Source organism: Drosophila nasuta, chromosome X, assembly GCF_023558535.2.
Source record: "Drosophila nasuta strain 15112-1781.00 chromosome X, ASM2355853v1, whole genome shotgun sequence".
NCBI lineage: Eukaryota > Metazoa > Arthropoda > Insecta > Diptera > Drosophilidae > Drosophila > Drosophila nasuta.
Genome location: NC_083459.1, coordinates 8194372 through 8219214, shown reverse-complemented (window position 1 = coordinate 8219214; position 24843 = coordinate 8194372). Strand labels below are relative to the sequence as shown.

General features: G+C 36.0%; 2 protein-coding genes across 9 annotated transcripts; one reads left to right on the top strand and one right to left on the bottom strand.

Annotated features, from left to right (window-relative positions):
• Positions 1 to 20: 20 nt before the first annotated feature.
• LOC132797098 (uncharacterized) lies at positions 21 to 22785 on the top strand. 8 transcript variants are annotated; one of them, XM_060808602.1, is made up of 10 exons: positions 21 to 175; positions 1171 to 1305; positions 15979 to 16707; positions 17639 to 17758; positions 17917 to 17997; positions 19115 to 19223; positions 19285 to 19544; positions 19954 to 20010; positions 21424 to 21688; positions 21759 to 22784. In XM_060808602.1, the coding sequence occupies exons 3-10, from the start codon at positions 16110 to 16112 to the stop codon at positions 22336 to 22338; spliced, it is 2070 nt and encodes a 689-aa protein (XP_060664585.1). In that variant the 5' UTR covers positions 21 to 175; positions 1171 to 1305; positions 15979 to 16109; the 3' UTR covers positions 22339 to 22784. The 8 variants fall into 8 exon arrangements, with proteins under 8 accessions (XP_060664585.1, XP_060664594.1, XP_060664587.1 ...); XM_060808611.1 differs by having other exon boundaries at positions 17917 to 18054; XM_060808604.1 differs by having other exon boundaries at positions 1150 to 1305.
• A 243-nt stretch (positions 22786 to 23028) lies between these two features.
• On the bottom strand, positions 23029 to 24789 carry LOC132796040 (importin subunit alpha-like). The gene is made up of 2 exons (XM_060807054.1): positions 24292 to 24789; positions 23029 to 24219 (listed from the first exon to the last, which is right to left on the bottom strand). Exons 1-2 carry the CDS (start codon positions 24513 to 24515, stop codon positions 23115 to 23117), a joined length of 1329 nt encoding a protein of 442 aa, XP_060663037.1. The 5' UTR covers positions 24516 to 24789; the 3' UTR covers positions 23029 to 23114.
• Positions 24790 to 24843: the final 54 nt, after the last annotated feature.

The window sequence follows — 24843 nt, the reverse complement described above, 5'->3', positions numbered from 1 at the left end:
CGTACCATTCGGCAATTCAGTCGAAATTAGTTCTTTGAATGCACCGGACGCGGTCGAAGCACGAGCTTTGTGTTGTATTTAAAATCGCCCTTATTTGGCCGGCATTTTACGCGCGCTCTGTATTTACAATTTTCTGCAAGCGACGCGTGCAACAGGACGTAAACAAAACGCAACGGTAAAAAAGAGTTACAAGACTGAATGTGAAATTAAAAATAGACGCGCGTTCGTGCGTAATTCAATACGGCGTACATACAACTTTAAAACGTTCTGTTCTGTTTCAGAGTAGTCTGTGTTTTTTGTTTTTGTTGTTCTTGTTGTTGCTTGTGTTTTGTTTTTAGTGCAATATTCCAAGTGTACGCGAATTTACATACACACAAACAATCGCACACACACACACGCTAAATAATTGTTCCAATTTGAATGGGGATCTCGCGCTAGTGCTGAAGGTGAACCAGCTGCTCGTTTAGCTGGTTTTGGGTTCAACTTGTAGCTTGTTTGTTGTTTATTGTTTTCAAATTCAAGTGCAACCCTTTTGTTTGATACCAAATACGAAAATGACGTCATGGCCAAATGATCGTCATCATTGTGAACATCATCATCATAATTAACACGCGCGCTTCCTCATTCGATTTCGATGTTAGATGAATCATCAGCTAACAACGATCGCTGCATTTCAATCGGTATTTTGGCAAATTTATCGAAAATCGACAGCTATTGAATGTAACGTTCTGTTGTGACTTTCGATGACGTCAACTTCGATAGCAATTATTAAATACGTTAGTCATGAGCACGTAAATTGAAAGTATGACTTACTATGTGTATTTGTATATAGTTACAAGCATTGTTTCCGTCACATTAACAAACAATAACACAAACAGCAACAAAAACAACAACAACAATCGATTTGTGAAGCGCAGCCGCCGCAGTTCGCTGCTTGTTCTTATCAGCTGATAATGAGAAATTGTTCAAGGCAGCAGCTTTGATAAGATAAGATACAAATATGTGTAGATACAGATACAGATACACGCGTATCGTGGCAATGTGCCAAAAACTTTGTTGCCATTTTTTTTTCGTTTTTTTCTTTGTGATGGTTTGTGGAAAAAACATTTCTTTGTCAAAGGATTTGATTTGTATTTTACAAGTTGTCAGTTTTGTTTGTTTAAATTTTAGAGCCACATCAAACGGATTTAATCGAAGTACAAATTAGACGAGTTACAGCAAACAAAAAAGTAAACAGAAAAACCGGTTGCAAAAATAAAACAACATCACAACAACAGCAACAACAATAATAAGCAGTAGCAACAGGTGAGTTCAATGTTACTACATTTTGTTTTTTGCTCTCTACTGTTTCGTGTGTGGGGGGCAGATTGAACAGGTGGTTCGATGATGGGAGGAGGGATGGTAAGAGGAGAGGGAAGGGGTCACCCACTAACAGCTGTACTTTCACCAAAAGCAGCAAGCAATCGACAAAACTATTTATAGCGACAAGTACGCTTTTAAGTCATGCACATTCCAAGCATAAAAAACGCCACGAAATCGCCTTCACTCCAGTTTTAAATATTTTCCCAACAAAATTATTGTTTTTATAACAAAGAACAAGCATTACATTTCGTTGTTATTTCATTACATTAAAGTGACAAACATACAAATTGATAGACTTTTAAGCCATTAAAATTTCTACGCAACATAACTTACTAATAAAAACTTAGAAAATTACATTTATTTTTTGATATCATAATAGGGAGAAATTCAGGTTCTAAAAAAAAATATACATTAATAGAAATAAAAGACTTCTTACTATTTCTTTAAATATAATGGATTTGCTTATTTTCCTATAGCATATAAAATAAAAATTAAAAAGGCCAAAAAAGCTCGTAAATTAGAATATTTTGAAATCCAAATATTCTAGAAACTAAAAGTAAAGTTATTGAAGAGCCGAAAACTGGATTGTTTTATTTTGTATTAAATCCAAATAAATTTGAAATCACCTATTTACAAATCGAAATAGTTGTTCAGAAAATATAATTTTTAGCTGGCTCTAATTTGCGAGTGTCTACTGTAGTCTCCGAAATGCAAATCAAGTACTTAAAATACATAGTATGAATATGTATGAAATAAAGTGCTTTAAATAAAAAGAACTCGGAAAATGAAATAAGTAACGAGTCCTTATCGAAATACATTTCCGCTCTAATTTGTTGTAATTATTCCTAATTCATACATTTTAACATAATGTATATCTATGCGTGTGCGTGACCTGCATTTGAAATGCGTCATTCATTTTGGGATTTGGATAAGTTTTAACGCAGCCATCTAATAAAATGATCTACGCCAATTTCCATAGAGTTCAGTTCTCAGTTCCAGCCGAAATGCGCTGCATGATCTCATTTTTCGGCAGGCAGTTTAAACAAACCGAAACAACAGCGACGACGACGACGACGACGACGACGTCGAGAGTAATTCAAAAAAAATAATAAATGAAAACAAATCTTTGCTTGTTTAGCACAATTTTCGATTTATGTTACTATCGCCTCTCGACATGCATAAACTTTTCAGTTTTATTCGCCCCGAAAATTCACTGGAAATAATCAGATTCATTTATATAGATGTGCTTTAAGTTTCTCAAATATTGTCAAGCTTTAAGTATTCTTATCCTTTTGAGGGGCTTTTCAAATTAATCGACAGCTTAATTTAAAGCTTTATTTTTTGTGCAACAATTAGAATTTATTTCTAGCGTAGTGTTGAAATAGCTCATCAATGGAACTAGAGGATTAGAGCATTTTTGATAAGAGATTTATGGACTTGCAAACTGCTTAATTTGTTAGTCGTTTGTTAGACACAAATGAGATTTATGCCATCCAGCGATCGCTATAAATAATTACTGCACTTTCCTTAGCCAAAAGCAAATGAGAATATAATGTGACAATGGCGAGGCTATTCAACCGGAAAGAAGCGAAAGAGTTGTAAGCTGAGAAGCGTAATAAAGTCAAATAGTTGTGACCATGAAGCAGATCAAGTGCAGCGCAAAAGAAATGGGAAAGAAAGTGAATGGAAGACGGAAGATAAGCAGCAATTAAATAGAATACAAATTAAAGGTAATCTAAGATTGTTAAGCCACATCAAAAGAAAAGCACCGACAACAGGAAATGTTCTCTCTCAGACAATTTATTTGTGGCATATTGCAAGATATGTATATATTTTTTGTGTTAATTATTTTTTTCTTTTTCGCATATGAAATTACATTTGATGTGATGTGTAACTCACTTTGTCGTCGACACCTTTTGGGAAAATGGATTTTTCTGCTAATTTTTTTCTTTTTTCTGCGGTTCTTTTTTTATGTGTGGTTTGGTTCATTCAACTTGAGAGGCCGTTCGGCCAATCCCGTTGGCTGTGCTTTAAAAATAATTTGAACTGTATATTTTGCTTGCCTTGGTGTTCTGGCTTTCGTTTTCCCTCCACTTTTTCACGCTCATATTGTATGTGTAACATATATTTTTTAATTTTACATGTCGAATATATATGGCGTGGGTGGGGAGAAGGGGGGAGTGCGTGTGCCGCAATTGCTGTAAATTGATATGGAATTATGTGTGCGTGTGAGATTGCGTGTGTGTGTGTGTGTGTGTGTGTGTGTAACCTCATTTGCATGGCGACAATCAAATGCAATTTGAGATTAGCAGGCCATCAAGCTCGATAGGTCGCCGACTTGCTCTCTGGACTGGGATGTGGAAGTGGGCGAAGGGCGGCAAAAATACTTATACCATGTGTGATATGTCGTAAAAATGCCTATAATAACGTTTACCACATTCTACAGATTCCGCAAAGATATAGTCGTCTTTCTTTTAGAATAAGAAGTTATTGAAAAATACTTTTGTATGGGGGAAAAACGCTTGTCTGACAATTTGGTATATTTTGTACTCTATGGTATATTTCGATTGTAGTATTTTATCAATATACCAAATAATAATTTGACAAATTATACGAATAATACCGAAATGCTTTCAAATTGGGTAACAGGTATCTCACAGTCGAGCACACTCAACTATAGCTTTCTTACTTGTTCGAAATAAAACTAATCATAATAAAAATAAAATCCTTACGAGAGACTTGCAAAACCACTGATTTTTGATTGTAAAGATTTGAATTAAAAGAAATGATTAACAAATAATTAATATATAATATATTCTTGAATGCATTTCAACATAAAGGATAAATATATCGGATAAATTGTAGAATATAATGCCAAATGAAAAATAAAAAAAAATTCTTGGTCTTTACTTATCTCTTTAATTTGACTAAATAATGACAAGCAAATTAAGTCTTAAATGTCTAAGAAAATAATAAAAATAAACGTATGCAATATATTTGCAATAAATTATTATTTTAATTTCATAAATAACTAAAGTACATATTTTTAAATTTAATTCAAAACTAAAATAAAACACAAATCCTTAAGCGTTAATGTTTTTCAATCAATTCCTAAACATTCCAAATTTAATAATGTGCATATCCGATATTAAAGTTTTTTATATGGAAATGATTAATATTCATTTGCATAGGAAAATGGGAAAAACCTTATTAAGTATTCCTCGAATTTCATTTCCCTTTTTTTGAGCTACGCTCACAGCTGCAAACAAAGTCGAGCTCAAACTATGGAACTTTGAAAGATTGTATCAAAGTTGGCTTTCTCCTTGGTTTGCATTCATTTGTTATGCTTGATTCGCTTCGCAATGGGCGAGTGGCCACATCCATTCCATCCATATAAAGTGGGTCACATAATGACCCGCTAATCAGGCTGCAACAAAAAGAAAAAGAACTGCTGCAAAATCGGGTTGAAAATGACAAGAAAAATCCCTTATTCACTTTGTGTGTGTGGGGTTGGTTGCCATGGCAGGTAGTTGTGGCCAGCTGAAGGGGGGAAAGAAGAATGAGACTCCCCATTTTCGGCCCAGTTTTTGTGTTGTGGTCATAAAACTGTCAGGCCGACCATTTGCCAAGTCGTCTAACGTCTGATTTATGGAGCAGAGACCCCCAGAGAAAACAGAAAACAAAAAACAGAAAATATTCTCGTAGAATGAAGAAGAACGCATCGCATGCATTGCGGCCATAGACAAAGTGCAGACTGTTGGGCAGCCGCAGTTATAACTATAGATCTGTGTGTATTATATAGCATTATAATGGCTAATTTGGCAGCATAAGAAATTGAGAAGGTTTGACTTACATAAATTTCAAATACTCTATGAAAAAAAAATTGAATAATATTAATAATAAATAGAACAAGTTTCGAACATTCTGTCGCTAAAAAAGAAGTAAACATTTATGTATTATATATAAATATTCATATTATTTAAATTTCGAATACCCTGCGAAAAAAAAAGATTTGAATTATAGACAAAAATAGCAAGTGTTTTTTCCGCTAAAATTTGCACATTAAAATCGATTAAACATAACATTCCAATTTAACTTTTATAACGTAAACAAAAAGACTGTATTGTGTATGAAAAAATAAATTTGTAAAATATTTATCACTGGAAAATAGATAAAAACAAGAAATATAGCTACAGTCGAGTGCAGTATAATTCATAAAATATATAAAATGAATATACCGTACTAAAATATACTGAAGGCTATATTTGGTATTTTACTTATGGGTTGCGAGTATAATAATTTATTATATTAATTTCTTACTTTATTATTAATGAAACACTTTTAGTATTCTGCATTTCAATTATGTTTATTTTCGAAAAAGGCTCAAATATTAAATGATTCATTTTATTTAGTATCAGCTTTTTAAATATAATGGAATCATTTAATATTTGATAATATTCACCTTTTATTCTGTATGTTGATGTTGTTTAACTTCGAAAATAATCAAAAATAGTATAGTATACCAAAAATATATATACCTTTTCAGTCAACATGTCAAATAATTAATAACATTTTAAACACGTATATCAACACTTCAATCTTAAAACTGGTGAATAGTAATTAGCTAATAATTGCGTTCAAGTACTTTAAAATAAACTGTGATATTACATTTTGATACACACAACACATAATTTATTGTATAAGGCAAAAACTATTTCAATGTCTATTCGGACTGATTAGATTGGTTGTCAGGCGATTAAATAGCCGAGTTCTGCGAACTATTTATACAATTGTGTTATTTATATGTAGTTATATAAATCAGCTAATCTAATCTCTAGTATTTATTTTGCTAGGGTATCTTGCAGTCGAGTTCAGCTCAGTTGCAACAAAGCATTGCGTGTAAATTGAGGGGGTGTTTTGTTTGCCTATTAGAGGGGGTAATGTGAGGGGGTGGGGTACGGCAGCGGCGGCGTCTTGCAATTGCCTTTTAAGTGAACTCCCCACGCAAAGTGTGTCAAATAGGCCTCAAATGGATTTTCCCTTTGACTGCATTGCAGTTGTCGCAGTTTTATTGATCCAAACACACAGCAACATAACATAATTGCCCCACTGTGCAGATGACGCATTCATTTGTGACGAAACACAAAAATGTTACTGCAATCGATGGCATCCAATTGTCCAGAACCAAATAAAACACTAAAAACACCAATAACATCATCAGCATCAGCATCATCATCATTCTTCGGTTGATCTGTCGCCCACTCGAGTTCATTTTGTAGTCGGCGCCAAAAAAATGTATGAATAAAACAAAACAAACAACAAACTGGCAACGTAGAATATTTCCAACTCAATTTGGCAAAATGAAAAATACAAAAAACTAAAACAAAATGTTGAAGGCTAGCATAAAACAAAAAATGAAGAAAAAAAAACCCAGAGTAAAGAACTAAATTGAGAGGTGTCTGACGAAAGATCTACTACAAATATTTGCTAGATTGCTCAAGCATCCATCCTAAGATGATTTTACCAGAGACCAGAAATCAGCTATCTAGACAGACTGTCTCTCGAAATCTCTTGACGCGAAACCATTAAGATATGAGAGATAAATGTTACGAAAGCGCATCCAACAAATTACTGAAATAATAATTACGCTCATGACTCATGGCTGGAAATGTGTTTATTTTTACACCTTGGAATAACTAGACTAAATTTGAATTTGGGATTCGTGAATGCAATTTGAAAATTTATGATGTTTTTGGCTCGACTTTTTATTAGATTCTGTGACCCTGGAATCAACTACAAATTAGGTTTAGTACTTATTAGTTAATTACCTTTTACTATGTTGTATTTCGTTGTTGTTGATTTTTACTACAATGAAATCACTTAAAAATTAATGCTGAATTTTACTGAATTGTTCTTAATACCTTTTATTCATTAGTATGTTTTAGTGTTTAGTATTTTATTTATTTCTAATTTGTATTTGCTGGGAAATAACTTAAAAAGAATTACAAATTTGTATTAAAAAGATTTTTATATCTTTTTTTAACAATCCATGCAATGAAGACTTCTTACTAGGCAAATAATCCTCTATATAATTTTTTATTTAATTAGTTTGGATTCGGCTTCTTTTTAGAACACAAAATGTGCTCATCTTGCGACTGTAACTTAAGAAACAATATCACATTATTTAACTATGATTTATGAGTACTTCGTAGGTGTCATTCTTATAAATAAATTACAAAGTGCGCAGATAAATTAGTTCAATTTCATGAACCTTACCTTTAGTATAATAATAATAATAATAATTGTATAGTAACTGTTACTGAACACCTCGTATAAACGAGTCGTGAACGAAGCGACGACAATTTATTACTATTGTATCATCACTTGACAATGTAAAAAAGTAAGTGGCAAGGGGAAGAGAGGAGACCGGGGAGGGTTGACTAGACCTTCAGTTAACGATCTTTGTTTTTGCCAAATTGCCCGTGAACTTTGACTTTGTGTGAATCACAAATGTGATTTTCAACTGAAAATCTAGCTCGTTGAATTTGCACATTGGCGGCGCACTCTTGGGTCATGTTTTCATTTCAGTTAATTGAATCATCATTCAATGTGCCGCCATCCCCTGCCATTCCCCTGCCCCTTCATTCCCAGCTCTTTCGTTCCGACTGATCGTGAGCGTATGCAAATGAATATTGTATATATAAAATAGTTTGCCACCTTAAAAATCTGGTTTCCAATTCCATTTACGTTTGTCGACCCTCAAAGGCATTTAGTCAGCGGCCCATCAATAGAGATTTCGATGAATAAATAGAACTCTGAAGAGCTGGCAAAGATAAAATAAAGCTGATCACATCGTCGAGAGCTCCTTAACTATGATGACGACAACGCTCCAATTGTTTGTTGACTTACTCATTTTGTTATTTATCATTCGAGTTGTTCGTTTTGTTGTTTTTTTTTTTTTTGCAAAATTTGAATCAGCCAAACACACACAAAAACAAGTTGCAAATGTTCTCGAGACGTGCTGCGATTCGAATACTGAAAGATATCGTGAATATTTAGTGGAATATATGAATGTGATTTGAATAAGAGTTGCTGTACAGAAGTACTTTAATTTAGAAAATGAAATAAAAGAAAGAAATGTATAAAAGATAAGTGTTTTGGAAGTAGCAAAAACTTTTTTAAAAGTACAGAACTACTTCAATGTATTAATTTAATAAAGAAATAATTGTATTGCTCAACTGCTTACTAATCAGCCAGACAAATATAGAAATAAAGCAAGTCTTTGTTCAAATACTAAGTATATAATAATAGCCTGTAAGTTTGATAAAACAAAGCGTAGAATGAGACAAGGAGGAAAGAATTTATTATGAGAAAGAAAATGTACGTATTTATGATCCAATTAAAAGTCGATTTTATATAGAAACTTGACAGCAACTATTTTTAGTTGAACTGCAATTTTCAGTGGGAAATTTTCATAATCTTTTAAAACTGAGTCAGTCGAATTTTAATATGCAATCCAAGGCGATAACTTTAATGTTTGTTTCAACGAAAAGTGTAGTTGAAATAATCGTAATGTTTGAATGCCACAGAAATGTATAACAACAAGTAAGAAAGCTACAGTCGAGTGCACTCGACTGTGAGATACCCGCTACCCATTTTGAATAAAAGAAATATATTTTGCGATAATTTTCTCAAAATATACCGAATATACTGCAAAAATACTAAAAATATACCAAATAGTATATTTGGTATATTGATATAGTACCGCATTCAAAATATACCATAGACGCCACAATATACCAGATTGTCATCTAAAGCAACAACCCTAGTAAGTAGACGTGTTTGCCCATACAAAAGTATTTCTTTAATAACTTCGACAATTTTCATCTAATCGCAACCAAATTTTCAGGAATCATAACTACTATAGTTATTATTATATATACCAAAATTCGCAACTCTAACTTTAAAATTACGCTTGTTATTCGATTTTTTTGATTTTCGGGGGCGGAAGTGGGCGTGGCAAAAATTTGAAACAAACTTGATCTGCGTGCAAACATAACAAATGCTGTCGAAAAAAAATTATAGCTCTATCTCTTATAGTCTCTGAGATCTAGGTGTTCATACGGACGGACGGACAGACACACAGACACACAGACGGACAGACGGACATGGCTAGATAGTCTCGGCTGTTAACGCTGATCAAGAATATATATACTTTATAGGGTCGGAGATGCCTCCTTCTACCTGTTACATACATTTCCTGCCGGCACAAAGTTATAATACCCTTCTACCCTATGGGTAGCGGGTATAAAAATGTGAACTTTTTTTTTTATCAAGAATTTAAATTACCCGCATTTAAGATATGCGTGTTGGGTTTTTGTGTGTTGACTTAGGCACAATAAGTAAATTGTTCCAGAACTGTTCAATTTGAGCGAAACGCTGCTAGAGATATAAAGGCGAAAAAAGAGAATAACAATTTGAAATTGTTTATAAGCAAACAAATTGACTTCAAGTATTCGGCGAACAAAATTTCTAGCTGCCAAGTAGAAAAATTCAAAAAAATTAAAATGAAGCAAATAATAAGAGGGGGGAAAAACGATAACAAAACAATAAAAATCGTTTCTTTTTTTTTTTTGCTCTGAGCATAACCTTGCAACCAGGCGGCAAGTCGTGGCAAGTGGCAAGTGGCAAGTAGCAAGGCAGACGACAATGAGCAGCCGAAATAAACAATATATTGTCCGGGTCCCAATCTAAAGATGTATTTTTAGAGAGAGGGAAAGATACGTTTTGCAGCTGAAAGTTGGGCATGTGGCAAGCATTGGCGGCGGAAACTGCAAAGAGGCCGCAACGTTGCTTGCCACTTGCTCAATCAGCACACAGCCAGATGTGTGCCGGAAAAAGAGAGAGAGGGAGAGATAGAGAGAGCAAGTGAGAGGGAGATAGACTGACAAACTGACCACCCACACAACATATTGCAACAGTCGATCAACTTGTGGCTTGTGTCTCCCTCTTCTCTTATCGTCACATTTGTTTGCATGCCTACAACAACGATAACAACAACAACAACAACGATAACAACAACAAGCTCAACTATGACTGTTAATTACCCATAAAAAGTTCAATCGAGCATTTGGCTTTCCCTTCCATTTGACCCCTCTTCTGATGCATGCAACGCAACACGAACGTGACTCATTTGTTGTCCAAGCTAAAATACACTACTTACGATTACATTGTTCCAATATACTATATAAAGTATATAGTATATACTATATACTAATGAGTATGTGTCTACAAATCGCGTTCACAGTTTGAGTTTGTGTCACGTTCGCCTTTCCTTCCCTTCGCGTTGCGTTGCGGATAATTACTTTAAACAAATTAACTGAAATGATGCGGCAATTAGTTGCCTTTATTTTGCCAACAATAAAAACACGGCCTGGGAACATCATTCTCAAGTTCAACCTGCCCAAAAGTGCTTTTGTCTCGCAGTCGTGTACTTACTTTACTTACCTCACTTTAAGGTCGTCCTCATTTTGATCGTGATCTTTTATTGATCATGAAGCCAGTGGGGAAGTAGGCGGAACAGCTGAAAACATGGTTTAGCTTTATTATATAATCACTTTATTATCTACACTCTCTTTGTGTAATTAATTAAAATTAAATTTATCGCATTTTAATATAGATACAAATTCATAATTCGCAATGTAGTTTGTTATTTAAAATAGTTATGTTTTTATTGACTTCTATGTTCTAGTTATGACAACTCAAAATTTTATAGCGATCGGATAAAAGTTGTCAATGTTATTTAAGAAATATTTTTGTATGACTAAATACACCTACTAAAATCAGATCTTACCTGCCTATGCTATATTTTGAATGACGTGCTATATCAATATACCAAATATAGTCTTTTGTATATTATAAGTATTTTAGTGGTATATAAATTTGGTATATTCTAACATTAATAACGCATTGTTCGGCTGTTTGGCTGTTCTCTATGGTATATTTTGATTGAAGTGATATATCAATATACCAAATATACTCTTCGGTATATTATAAGTATTTAATTAATAACGCGAGCACATTCGAATGTAGCTTTCTCACTTGTTTTTGTATTATTCTTCAATTGCTTTTGATTTAAATGTAAATTTCAATTTGACACATTTTATCAAATCTAATTTCATTTCAATTTTAAATTACATTTGTAAGATATTCTTGCTATCAACAAGCAATAGTTAAGTTACTTTAAATGTTTAAGTAACAATTTCGAAATATTTATTTAATTTCATTTTAGTTTTCAGTTCTGTATTTAATTGTTATTTTACTTCAAATATTTGTATTATTTAAATATTACGTTCCATTTAAGTAAAGATATTTCAAATTTTAAAATTGCAAATACAATTTCACTCATTTAGTTTCAAATTACATTTGTAAATTTAAATTAAGTATGAATATTATCAATTTCAAATTCAATTTTCACACATTGCTTATCTTGGATTGTAATAATTCCTCCGCTGTCTTTGCTGTCTTGATAGCTGAGAACTAACGCTATGTGCTTCAGGGTCATGCCCTTTAATCGATTGCCAAGTTAAGTTCAAGTTTCGTACAGTTTTGCACAACCGCATAACAGTTTTGTGATTTGTTTTTCATTTCGACTTTTCCGCTGGCCAGATCGGCGCCTACGAGCAAAAGCAAAAACAGCAACAGGTAACCGCAAGTAATAGGCGTCGTTATCTGTGTATATGTGTGTGCGACTGTGTGTGTGTGTGTCTGCCTGTGTATCTATCTGTGTGTGTGTGTGTGTGTGTGTGTGTTGCGGTTTTGGCTTTTAGTTTTGGTGCTGCCTTTGGCCTCCATCGCCCACCGTTTTTGCTCAGAACCCGCAGCAATATGTTGCAAATAACACAATTTTCATGCTTTTATGGGGGCTGTGTGGGCTGTGGGCGTGGCAGTTACAAGATACCACAACACAGACAAAGATGCGAGCCACTTGAAATGATGGACTTCAAGTTATGCAGCACTTGAAATTGGGGAAGAAATAATGGAATTTCCAGTAATAAAATTATAAATAAGAATCCAAAGGAAAAATATTGAAATTAAATACCAAATAACTAGTTTCAACTAATGCATATGGGTTACAAATAATAAGCTAACATCTTTATAATTACGATAAAATATGTTATAAAAAATATGTATTATACAATAAGAATCTATAATTTTCATGAGAGTTAAATAATGATTTTAAAAATTAAAAATATATAATTATGAATCGTTAGCTTATAAGCAAGAATCGAAGGGAAAATATTAAAATAAAATACCAAATAAATTCAACTAGCTTACAAGGAGTCTAATAATAAATTAACATCTCAATGATGAGGATACAAATATATAAGAAAAATACGCATTATACAATAAGAATCTATAATTTACTTAGTATTTTAAAAAGTCTAAATGCTTATAATAATATTGAAGCTTCTTAATAATAGATTTCACGCTTCAAATCAGGAAAAAATCATTGGCAATTTCGATTGAAAACTCCTACTTACTGATAAATTTAAACAAGTAAAAAAAGCTACAGTCGAGTGTTCTCAACTGTGAGATACCCGCTACCGATTTGAATAAAAGCGAAACAGTGCGGTATTATTCTAAAAATATACCAAATTATTATACCGCAAAACTACATAAATATACCAATGTCTTTATTTGGTATATTGACGTATTACTACATTAACAATATACCGTAGAAAACAAAATATACCACACTGTCAGCCAAAGTAACTAGAAATCGTAGTAAGTAAGCGTTTTATGCCACCTTCTGTCTGCTGAATACTCTTCCTTCTTACCCATGGGTAGATGATGCACTCATAGGAACTAAAGTAAAGTAGAATGAAATGCTAGCATCGTAGTCAAAACAATTGGAAATATTGAAATTTCTTAATAAATAGTTGAAATATAAACAGTTGCAGCAATTTGTAACACCCAAGCACATGGAGTTAACAGGGTATAGCCAGCGGAAGTCTGCCCCCGCCCCTCTGCCATTCCCCCCGTCTGTTCTACTGCACTGCCAAATATGAAATGTAATGGGTCGCCGCTTAGACAGCACGTGACTCTCCAGTCCTAACTTCAACTCCAACTTCAACTCTGGCGACTTGCAATGCGCTCACCCATAACTCCTCAACACGTAAAATGTTATTGTTGTAGTTGTTGTTGTTGTTGTCATCCCCCTTGCAAGGGGGCAGTGGGAGGGGAGAAGTTAGTGGTATTAGCGTTACGCATGGCCAAGCAGTTGGCATTGGAATTTCCATTATCCATTTCAATTTGATTACGAACGAAGACAACGCCCCAAAACAGAAAGAGATCAGCAAACTGCATACAGTGGCTTATGAAATTCTTGGCTCGCCTTGCTTGCCCTTAACAACCTTAACAAATTAAGCATTTTATAACGGTGCTCTTGATGTTCAATAGCATCTCAATGGCACAGCGGAAGTTAAGAAATGCATTCGATGCTTCGCTGGGTTAAGGGCGCGGCGTCAACTTCTACTGCAGTGGCTGTCAAACTGTGCACAGTTTTTTCCTATAATTGAAATTGCAGACGGCAAATAATTTCCGGCCATGAAATTCGAGTGCACCCTTTATTTTTTGTACTTTTCGAATTAAGTTGTTGTTTCAGTTGCTGCTCAGCAGCTGCTCGCCAGGGGAGATGCTCTTTAATCTAATTAAGCGGGCTGAGTTTTTGGTTCTGATGACGAACTTGAGGATTATGATGGCGACGATGACGATGACGATGTCGCTGATGATTGTGTCCCCTGCGTGTTGTTAGCTTGTGTGAGCTTCAGCATTGTTTCCACATATTCGCAATGGAATTCTGTGCTAGCAAAGTTGTTGTGTCATCTATAAGTACGATATGACACTAGGATAGAATTTGCAAATTAAATGTTTGCTTTGCTGCCGCAAATTATTCTCTTAAGAATCCCTAAAGCGAGGTCATGAATACCAAAGTTTTGCGAATTTCCTTTGCTTACAACGTTTTGTGCAATTTTGCGGAATAACTTTTATAAAGTTAGCTGTATGGATCTAAAAGGTTTAACATGATTTATTGTAATCTTCAATAGTTTTGTAATATTATTTACATTCAACATCAATGAGAAACAATAAAAAACAGTGATTTTTTAATAGAAAATAACCATTAATGATTAGTCAACAAAAATATGTAGCAATTTACTTATTTTCATATTAAGTGGAATGCCACATAAAGAGCGCTTTTAATCACCTTTCCAAGAATTTGCTGGAGATAAAAATAATTGCATTATATTGTGTTCTTAACACTCTTAAAGTAAACCTTTTTTCTAATTTATAATCTTCAAACTATCAAATACTATATATAGTATAAAGTATATACTATAACGTAATATATAGAGTTTATAGTATATACTATAATATAGAATATATAGTATATAATATGTACTAACTCTCTGAAGATATAACGTTTTGAACACAACTTCGACGATTTTTCTCGTTTTTAATCCTCAAAATATCAAATACTATATATAATATACTAAAATAAATAGTAATATATATAATATATACTGTTGACTTTGATAAAATAACCTTGTTTTGTTGTTAATGAAAATCTTAAATGCTTTTCTATTTCCAATTGTGAAAAGTTTTCCCGTCATTTAATTAAACTGCCAAAGCAACGATTGTGCTGCTTATTAATGTCGTTATGCAAATTAGCATGGAATTCATTAAAAATTGTTTTTAATTACATTTTGCGAACTCACAATTGACGACGCAACAGTTTTTCGTACTACAAATTTGGTGTGTGTTTTGAATTTCGCAGTGTGGAAGTTTAAAGTTGAAAGCTATTCAGCTGTTGTTGCTGTTGTTGTTGTTGTTTCGAGTCATTTGCCTTTGGGGCTGCTTCCGGGTTGCATCCCTGCAATGTCCTTCTTCTGTTTACCATATGCAAATGCCAAGTGAAGTCAAGCAACCCCATTTTGTGGCTGACTGACCTCTGACTACCGCCCCCGCCCCCACCTCCTTCCCCTCCCTCGTCTAAACGAGTTCAAAAACCTTTTGGTTGACATTTGGGCCGGAAGACGACTGTGACTTTAATTGCAGGCAAGGCGCGCGTTTAGGGTTGTCACCTCCCCTTGCAAGGCAGTAAAGAGTGTGGAAAAGGGGAAGGGAAAGGGGAATGGAAGGGGGAAAGGTAAGGAGGGTTGGCAAGTAATGTTAGCTATATCTGTTGCAACGTCACGAAATTCTTATCGATTTTCTTGGCATATTTTTTGTTTGTTTGTTTTCTTTTTTTTTTGGTGGCAGAAGCAAGTCACTGGGTCGCTGCTGCAGGTGGTGGCATGTGGCACGGGGCACGAGACACGAGCAGGCAGGAGGCGCTTGGAATTTATGACACCAATTATTTATGAATTCGAAATTTGTTTGGCGCGTTGCCACACAGACAGAGAAACAGAGAGACAGACAGGTTGGGGAAGTAACAGACACTTGGATCGGATATGAAATGAATGCGAAAAAGGAAAAGTGGAAAGCACACACAAAAACAAAAAAAAAGAAAAACAGTTGCTAAAAATAAGCATGTTGTTGTCTTTCCCTTTGCAGGTAAAAACACAAAAAAAAAAAAAAACGAAGCGAAAACAACACGCTGGGCTCTCTCAAGGCCGCTTCGCAGAGTATAGTATAACGACGAATAGCTGAAAATCGCTTTGGAGCGCGCGAGCAAATCGGGAATTATGTCAGGGCGCAGAAGTCAGACACAGATGGCGCCACCGCCGCCGCCTCCCAAGCCAAACAAGGCTCAGGCAACGTCAACGGCAACGAATGGCAACGGTGCTCTGCCGAATGGCACCGCCAACAACAACAGCAGTTACAACAGCAATAATAAAAGTGTCGCAGTCACAACGTCAGCGGAGGAAAGCCAAAGCCAAAGCCAGAACCAGAACAGCAACGCTCCCCAGAGGAGTCAGACACCGCCACGGACAGAGCAGGTCGTGATGACGCCCCGGGGCAAAACCGCCAACAGCACCGTCATTCTCATCGAGCGCAAGCTCGTCGATCAGATCAATGATCGCGTCCATGTCGCTGGCGGCGATCACACTGGCATCATCATCAACAAGGACACCATCGCCGGACAGAAGAGCGCCAGCAAGGCGGCGGCCCTTTCACTCGAGTTCCGTGTCTTTCTGGTCAGCGCCAATACGGGAAAACATTCGCAGGAGTCGCGCACGTTGCGCTTCTGGTTCCGCGATTGGCTCACCAACGATGAAAAGCAGGCTCACATTGCCCAGGACTTCTTCAAGGAGCTCGTCAGTCCGCAGGACTTTCCCAGAGGTGAGTGCACATTGTTTTCTCCACAATTTCGACAAGTCTGAAAACGCCAAGTCTCAGCAAAAATATTAAAAGAAAAAAACTACAATTTCATTTAGTGAAATATTGATTTCAGCTGAGAAATTGTTGAATTGTTTTCTCTACAATTTCGCCAAGTCCGAAAACAAAATTATTAGCAAATATATACATAAAAAAGTATAATTTAAAAAAACAATAAGGAAATATTTATTTGAGGCTGAGAAACCTGAGAAAAAAAATTTGAATAACTGTATATCCTTATTATTGTTAAATTGCTATTATATAGACGAAAATTCGTTTTCTCTACAATTTCGTCAACTTTAAATTTCTCTTCAATTTGCACAATATATAAAAAGAAAAATATCATTGGAAGGATCTTATGAGAAAGTTTAAGAAGAACTTACTAAATTCTAAATAACTTGGATGCATTTTTATGATTTAAAAAAAAAAAAAATGTATTGAATTCATTTTCTCTACAATTTCGCCAACTTTCTATAAATTTTCAATATGCAAAACTATAAAGTAAACAGTGTAATAAGTTTGATATTGGTAAAATTTAGAATTGAACAAGGCAATTACGAACTAAACTAAATTACAAATTTTTTACATTGTTAGAATTCTGAAAACGAAGAGTTTAAATCGTTTTCTCTCCAATTTCGACAATATACAATTTGTTTGGCATTTATGAAAATGAAAGCTACATTGAAATAATTTAGTTTTTTCCAAAATTGTATAAAAACATAAATTATTTAAATGTGAAATATAAAAGTCTAGGCATAAATATGTAAAAATTCGTATTCTTGACTTTACGACCTCATTTAACAAAGAAAAGATTTCTTAAGCAAGACTTGCGATAAAGTAAAGAAATGCGTGTGTAGAGTGTGTGCTCATGTTATTTACACTTGCACTCTTACAGATTATGTTGGCTTTATCAAGAAGATAATGAAGCTGTTGCAGCACGGTTACGCCGAGATACAGTCCATTGAGATCGAGCTGCGCATTCTGGAGGAGACGTCAGCGCCGCCGTCACGTCCGCGTAAGTATTTATCATTGTATTTCGATATCTATCTGAATCTTTCTCTCTCTCTTTGTCTATCTATCTTATTCTCTGACTGAATCTGAATCTGAATCCGGCAAATTCTTTCTCCTATAAACTATATTTTGTGGTGATTTGTGTATGTTGGATGTTTGTAGCTCGCGATGGCTACATCATCTATTGCTATGGCGACTGCAATCGCAAGTTCGAGGAGGCGCTCTTGGCTCAGAAGAAAACAGGTGATGGCGACAATCTGATGAAGGCCATTTGGCTGGACATGTACACTGATCAGCTGAGCGCCCGACGCAAATGAATCTATGTATATAGCTAACGCCTAACTTCACAACATCCGCCTCCGCATCGCATCGCCTCGCCTCGCCTTCCTTCCTCCTCTTCAACATTATTGTACTTACACTCAAACTGGAATCTCTTGTTGTCACCGTTGCGTTTTGTGATTGTTCTCAGTTTGTTTTGTTGTTTGTTGTTTGACTACTAATGCAATGCACGCACCTCTCGTCTCTTAACTTGTTTGTTTGTTGGCATTAAGAAGAAAGAAAGAACAAAATGATGAATGCACCGAGTTTTCGTACAACAAAAATGTTTCAAAATATGCAACAATAAAAACAACAAGTGATATTAACAAACTAAATTCAAATTTGGGAGGGAAAAATGCCTTTAACTTAGTTTCATGCTTCAAATGATATGCTTAACCATGCCCAGTTACTCTCAAACTGTACCCTAACTCCTAGCACAGTTTGTGTTCACTGTGGTTGTCAAACTGTATTACTAAGTTTTTACTGTAAAAGTGCTGCCAGCTCTTGGTATAATATACTGTGTCGCATCATCAGTGGCTACTAAACTGAAGCGCTTGTCAAACTGTAAATTGCCTTTAAACTGCTGCTAAGCATTGATTTTGCAATATTCTTTTGCCTGGGGGTCGTTCACCATGCATTTGCCCCTCGACTCTTAACCCTCTAAGGACTGCCGCATTTCGATATCTGTTAACCCTTGCTACACATGCAGTGACTGTCAAACTGTTGTTTGGAGGACATTGGCATCTGCGTGATGTTTCTGCCTCGTCTTCACGCCCCTCCCGCACTCCTCCATGTGTGTGCTGCTCAGACAGACAAGGAGACGACAGTGAAGTGCTCAATTTGTCTGCTGCCGGCTGCAATTAAGTAAAAGCTGCTTGAGTTTTGAAAACGCAGCCCCCAAGTGTCGTTGTTGTTGCTAACCATCATCTCTACTAATCTGCGCCCAGCTTCAGCTGCCACCCCGCCCTTTGCCTTTGCCCATGCGATAACATGCGATGTCGTCAAGTGCTTAATTAGATTTTGCATTGCATTTTATTCACAGTCTCGTTGGAGGAATCACAATTTGAATCTCCGCCATTAACACAAGAGAAGGTGCTGGAACTCATCGAGCAGGCTTATCCGAATCCTGTTTCTCCCGAGGACTTGGCCAAGTAAGTGTCATAATATCATAATCTCTTATAGTAACCACTAATCTATCCATCTGTGTAACAGGGACTATGGCTGGAGCGAGCAGGATGTGCTGTTGGTCATACAATCGCTGCAGGAGCGGGGCCTTATTAAGCTGATGGAATACAATGCGTACACGCGCATTGTTTACGAGGACAAGGAGATCAAGGTGGTCAAACAGATGCCGACGATAGCCTCGAATAAGCAGCCCACCATTGCCATCATTACCGCGCAGTATTGCGAGAAATTGGCCGTCGATGCCATGTTGGAGAACAAGGAGACGTTTGTCCGTTATACCACAGTCGGTAGGTGGCGCCACATGCTAGCAAGTGCCAGAGCAATTAGCGAAATTCCAAAAAACGAAAACTCGCGATTACGATAACAAAAATTTATTTTGGAGAACTACGTTATCCTCAAAGTTTCTTTTAATACTGATCTTTCTCTCTCTCTCTTTCTCTATCTCGTTCTCTTGTTGCTCTCTCTTGCCCGAAACGAATGTTGAATGCATTTTGCATAATTTGTTTTGTTTTGAATGCCAATTCCGCCCCCCGCCCACGCCCCCGCTACACACATCGAAAACACATACACACATAAATGCTCGAAATTATATAATTAATCGAAATTAATCAATTCCTATCCCATCGAATGTTACACGAACAAAAAAAACTTATATATATATGCGTACCCATATATATACATTTATATATATAACAGATTCCGATCCCAATCTAACGAACTCACTCAGAAAATCCAAAAAGAAAGGCCGATTTGGTAAGCACCCGAAAAAGTCGTCTAAAAAAATTTACATAGAGTTACATTTTAGACATACTACCAACACCTCGTATTCGTATTTGTATTCGTATTGTCATGTCAATTACATAAACAATTCAATTCCAGGGTCAAGTTCACATGCGTTTAACTTAACGACGAACTTCACTATAAGATTGCAAACTATCTATAAAGCAGTTTTAGAGTGGTTGCACAGTTTGAGAGTAGTTTCACTTTAAAATTCATTTAAAATTCATAAATTCATTTTACAAAACCAAATCGCACAATTTTACATTATAAATTGTTAATAGTTGTAAAGAAATACTTAAAGATATAATATTTCTATCTTTCAAGTAGTTTTAGAGTCACTGTACAATTTGAGAGCAGCTTCACTTTACATATGCGTAGAAGCAAGTTTATTTTCAACACAAAAACTAAATTAAACATATTTAAATTATATGTATATGTAGAATAGTTATAAAAAAAATTAAGATTAGTTTTAGATTAACTGTACAGTTTTAGAGCAGCTTTACTTCACATATGCATAAAATCAAGGAGTTTATTTTGAATAGAATCGAATAGTTATAAAGAAATGAAGATTAGTTGTAGAGTGACTGTACAGTTTTAGAGCAGCTGCACTTTATATATGCGTACGTTAAATCCGTCCTAAAATCAATGAGTTTACTTTGAAGTCAATAGAAAAACTAGATTGGACATTTTTTAAAATAAATTAGGAATGTATTCACTATATATAATAGTTATAAAGAAATAAGAAAAAAGGCAATTCAAGTTAATTAAGTGAAGACTTTCTCTCTCGAAACTTGTCAGTTGCTTAGAGATAACATTAATGCCATCGACTGCTATCAAATGATATAGAACTACTATAAAAGACAATTTAGGCCATTTATTTTGGTGACTATCTGCTTAATGTTCCTGCTTGGAAAGTGGGGCAAAAGCATTTGCAATGATTGTGAACTTGGCCTTTGGTTTTATGTTTTGGTTGGTTTTTTTTTTACCATTTTATTACCATTCTATTGTGAATTCGTCGCAATTGTTGTTGTAAGCGTAAAGGTGCTTTTGTTGTGAATATTGTTTATATTGTTGTGTTTGTTGTTATTCTTTTCGTTTTTTTGTTGTCATGGGCCATACACATGTACGATAATTAAAGTTTGATTGTCGTCGTCACGCACACAACTCCACAAAAAATCACACAGACACCCAAGGGAATGGGCAGTTACAACAGCACACACACATCGATACACCCACACATCGATACAGACACACACTCACATACACACCAAGCCACGTGTATACATATGTATATAGTCATCTTGGCCATGGGATGATCACAGCCAAATTGTTGTCGTAGTCATAAACTAATCTCCCCTTTTTGATATTTCTCCCTGCCGCCCACAGGCGAATCAAATGTTTATACCTTGGGCAACATTGGAGCACATCGAATTGTGAGCACAAAACTGCCATCGGTGGGCAGCACACGGGAGGCGATGACAGCGACTGGCAATACCACAACCCGACTGCTGGGCACATTCCAAAAGGTCGACTATGTCTTCATTGTGGGCGTGGCCGGCGGTGTGCCCCACTATACCGACTACAAGAAGCATGTGCGACTTGGTGACGTTGTCATCTCGTATGTGGACAAACAACGTGCGCTGATCAACAGGTGAGTCTTCAAATCAAAGAGATTTCGTATTGGAACTAAATCAATCTCTGCGCATTTTTTGTGTTTACAGCAAGGAGAAACCCTACGTCTATGTGTACAAGAGTGGCGAGGACGTCAAGACCTATTTCCCCATCAACGATTCACTGCAACAGATTGCCGAGAGTCTGCAGGCGAATATGGAAGTGAAGCGACCCTGGGAGAGATATTTGAATGATGCCCAGAAAACGCTCGCCCAGCGGACGGAAAGTGACTTTGGTCGTCCCGATGCCAAGACGGACAAACTGTTCATGAACATTGGCAACAACGAGGTCATCGAAGTGGCCCATCCAATTGCCGCCGATGAGGTTAACGGCGTCACACGACCGCGCCTGCATTTGGGACCCATTGGTTCGGGTCGTGATCTGGTCCGCAGCGATGATTTGCGCACACAGTTTGCCCGCAAATTTGGTCTGCTCGCCACGGATGTGGAGATGAGCAATGTCCTCGACAGCATCATTGGCAATTGTCGCGAGAGTTTCATTCTGGTCAAGGGCATTTCGGATTACAAGGATGGCATGTCGACGCGCAAATGGCAGAATTATGCCTCACTCTCCGCCGCCGCCGTTGTCAAATCTGTCATCTGTGGCATGGATGCGCCGACCAACGTTTAAATTCTATAAAAAAAAAGAAAAAAAAACTAAAAAAAAATGAAAAAAACAACTTTCCAAAACTCCATTTTGAATTCAGCGCATTTAGCTATGATTTTACTTTTACTACATTAGTTTTTTTTTTGTATTATTTTATAAATTGATGGATTTAACGATTTTCTTTTCTGTATTCTGTACGTCGTTTTTAACCAAAAGTGAAAAAACCTCCAGAAGATGGTGGAGCCTGCAAGTAGACCAAAATGTATGCGTTGTCCTAATACATACTTCATACATACGAACTAATCCCATATGTATTGAATAATTTCTTGTTATTTATTTGTTATGCTTTTGTACTACATACCTACCATACAAATATATATAATATATATACATACATTTACACAATATGTATGACACAGGCACATGACGTATATACATAATATAAAGATGTATATACATAAATACATATATACCTTATAAATAAAAATCAAATAGTATTTTTTCTGTTTTTCAGCGTTTGAACAAATTCCCTACGAAATTCAAATTTCGAGCCGTTGTAATTTAAATGTTCTATGAAATAAATCGATATATTTAACAGCACGTTATCGGGGCAATTGAATAGTAAACGTGCAGTTATCTGTTAACAGCTCTCTGTTAAGTTGCATTTAACTGCCTTTGTGTTTTGAAATAAATGAGACGATAAATCAATATGCATATTTATTGAAAGGTATCTTCGAGAACTTATACAGAGTGTAATCATTCAATTAAATTGAATGTGCTTCTTAATACTAGTCGAACACCTACTGCTTTAGTTGGGGGAGAAAGTATTTGGCATAATTCTCGATAGCGGTACGGGCACGAGCGCTGAGTTCATCATCTTCGGCCATGCACAATTCGAGCAATTTTCCCAGATACATCTCAAGGAGCGGTGGACGTAAGGAGACCAACGAGGCATCCACATCAAAGAGGTGATTAATTACCGTAATCACTGTGGTCTGCGATTTAACGCAGCTAATCCTCATCAGCAGCAACATAAACGGTTTAAATATCTCATAACGATCGGCTATCTCCAGAATTTGTTGCTTTGTGGCCATAAATATAGTGGTGGCAACGATATCAATGGCCGAAGCATAATAGATGGGATTCACATTACGAATAATTTCGGGCATTATGTGATAGACGCCTGCATCGATCACAATCCGAACTGCTTTCTCAGTTGTAAATATCAGGCAACTGAGCAACTCGAGAATTTTGATTCCCTCATTGGGGAGCTGTGTCCTCAATAAATAACACAACCAATTCACCGCACCAGCATCCAGGATTGCATTGGCATATTTTGCCTTTTGTTTGGCAATTACGGTCATTATATCCAGTGTTGATCGAAGACTGAAACGGTTACGACTCAGCACCCGAACCAAACGCTTCGCACCATCCAGGGCAATGAATGCATCTAGCAAATCAGCGTTGGCCACAATGATCTCGCCAAGGGCGAGGCAGGCATCGCGGATGACCGACCCGATCCGGCTGTCGATCATGGAAACGATAATCATCAAAAATGTATTGAATTGCTGATGCAATGCTATCGATTCACGGCTGTAGCGGACCAATCGCAATACCAATTCCGACAAGTAGATTTGAATCACGTCGTCCGGGTCCTTGGACATTACGCGTAATACAACGTCAGCCACACTATGCTGAAAAAAGGTATGGCGAGCCATCGCCGAACTTTTGGCAATATTGCCCAGCATCCTAGCAGCTTTTAGAATCAATCGCAAAGCATTCGAGTTGAGCATGTTGACGAGTTCCACCATCACGTCTTTATAGGACAGCAAAGTGAGCACATGCTGCTGAGTTCCGGCTGCAAGAGCTGACAAGGTATGAGCAGCCAATATCTTCAACTTCAATCTGTGAGTATATTATTGAAAGGAAATTGTGCTAATATGAGGGAAATACTAAACTTGTGAACGTAGTACGTACTTTGTGGCGTTACGCAGAACTTGAAGGCATCGTGGAATAATCAAATGTCCAATAACTAGATCTATGATCACTTTTTTAGGATAGCTGTTCAACTCGATAAAGCCTTTGATCTGATCCTTCTCTTGGTGGCAATCCATAAGGCTTAATATTTCTTGTATTGGCATAGATTCAGAATCAATCAAATCCTTGAGTCGTACGACATTCTCTTTTCCTTGGTTTTCCATTATTGGTGTGGAGAAATGTAACACAATTTAAGCGAATTGTTGTAATAGTGTTTTCTATATATAGATTTAATAAACTATTAGCGCAATTGACTGTGAGTGACCAACGCTTGTTTTGACAAAACCAAAACAGAAAATGAAAGAAACGGAAATGGCGTTTGAATTACCAAGTACCAAGTACCGGTACTAATTGTGAGCCCATCATCAACTGCAACTATCGATATTACTTGCTGTCGCAGACACAAAATAACATTTATACAAATTCTGTTTCATAGAATATGTTTAATTAATTTGTACATGTTTTTTAAAAGTATACAGTTGAAAAGAAATA

Bases quoted from the DNA above. Each gene is read 5' to 3' on its own strand.
- LOC132797098 (XM_060808611.1), top strand. From the start codon at position 16,110: ATGTCAGGGCGCAGAAGTCAGACACAGATGGCGCCACCGCCGCCGCCT. The intron at 16,708-17,638 runs GTGAGTGCACAT...GCACTCTTACAG, and splicing joins TCCGCAGGACTTTCCCAGAG to ATTATGTTGGCTTTATCAAG. The intron at 18,055-19,114 runs GCGCCCGACGCA...TTTTATTCACAG, and splicing joins CATGTACACTGATCAGCTGA to TCTCGTTGGAGGAATCACAA.
- LOC132796040 (XM_060807054.1), bottom strand. From the start codon at position 24,515: ATGGAAAACCAAGGAAAAGAGAATGTCGTACGACTCAAGGATTTGATT. The intron at 24,220-24,291 runs GTACGTACTACG...ATATACTCACAG, and splicing joins GTTCTGCGTAACGCCACAAA to ATTGAAGTTGAAGATATTGG.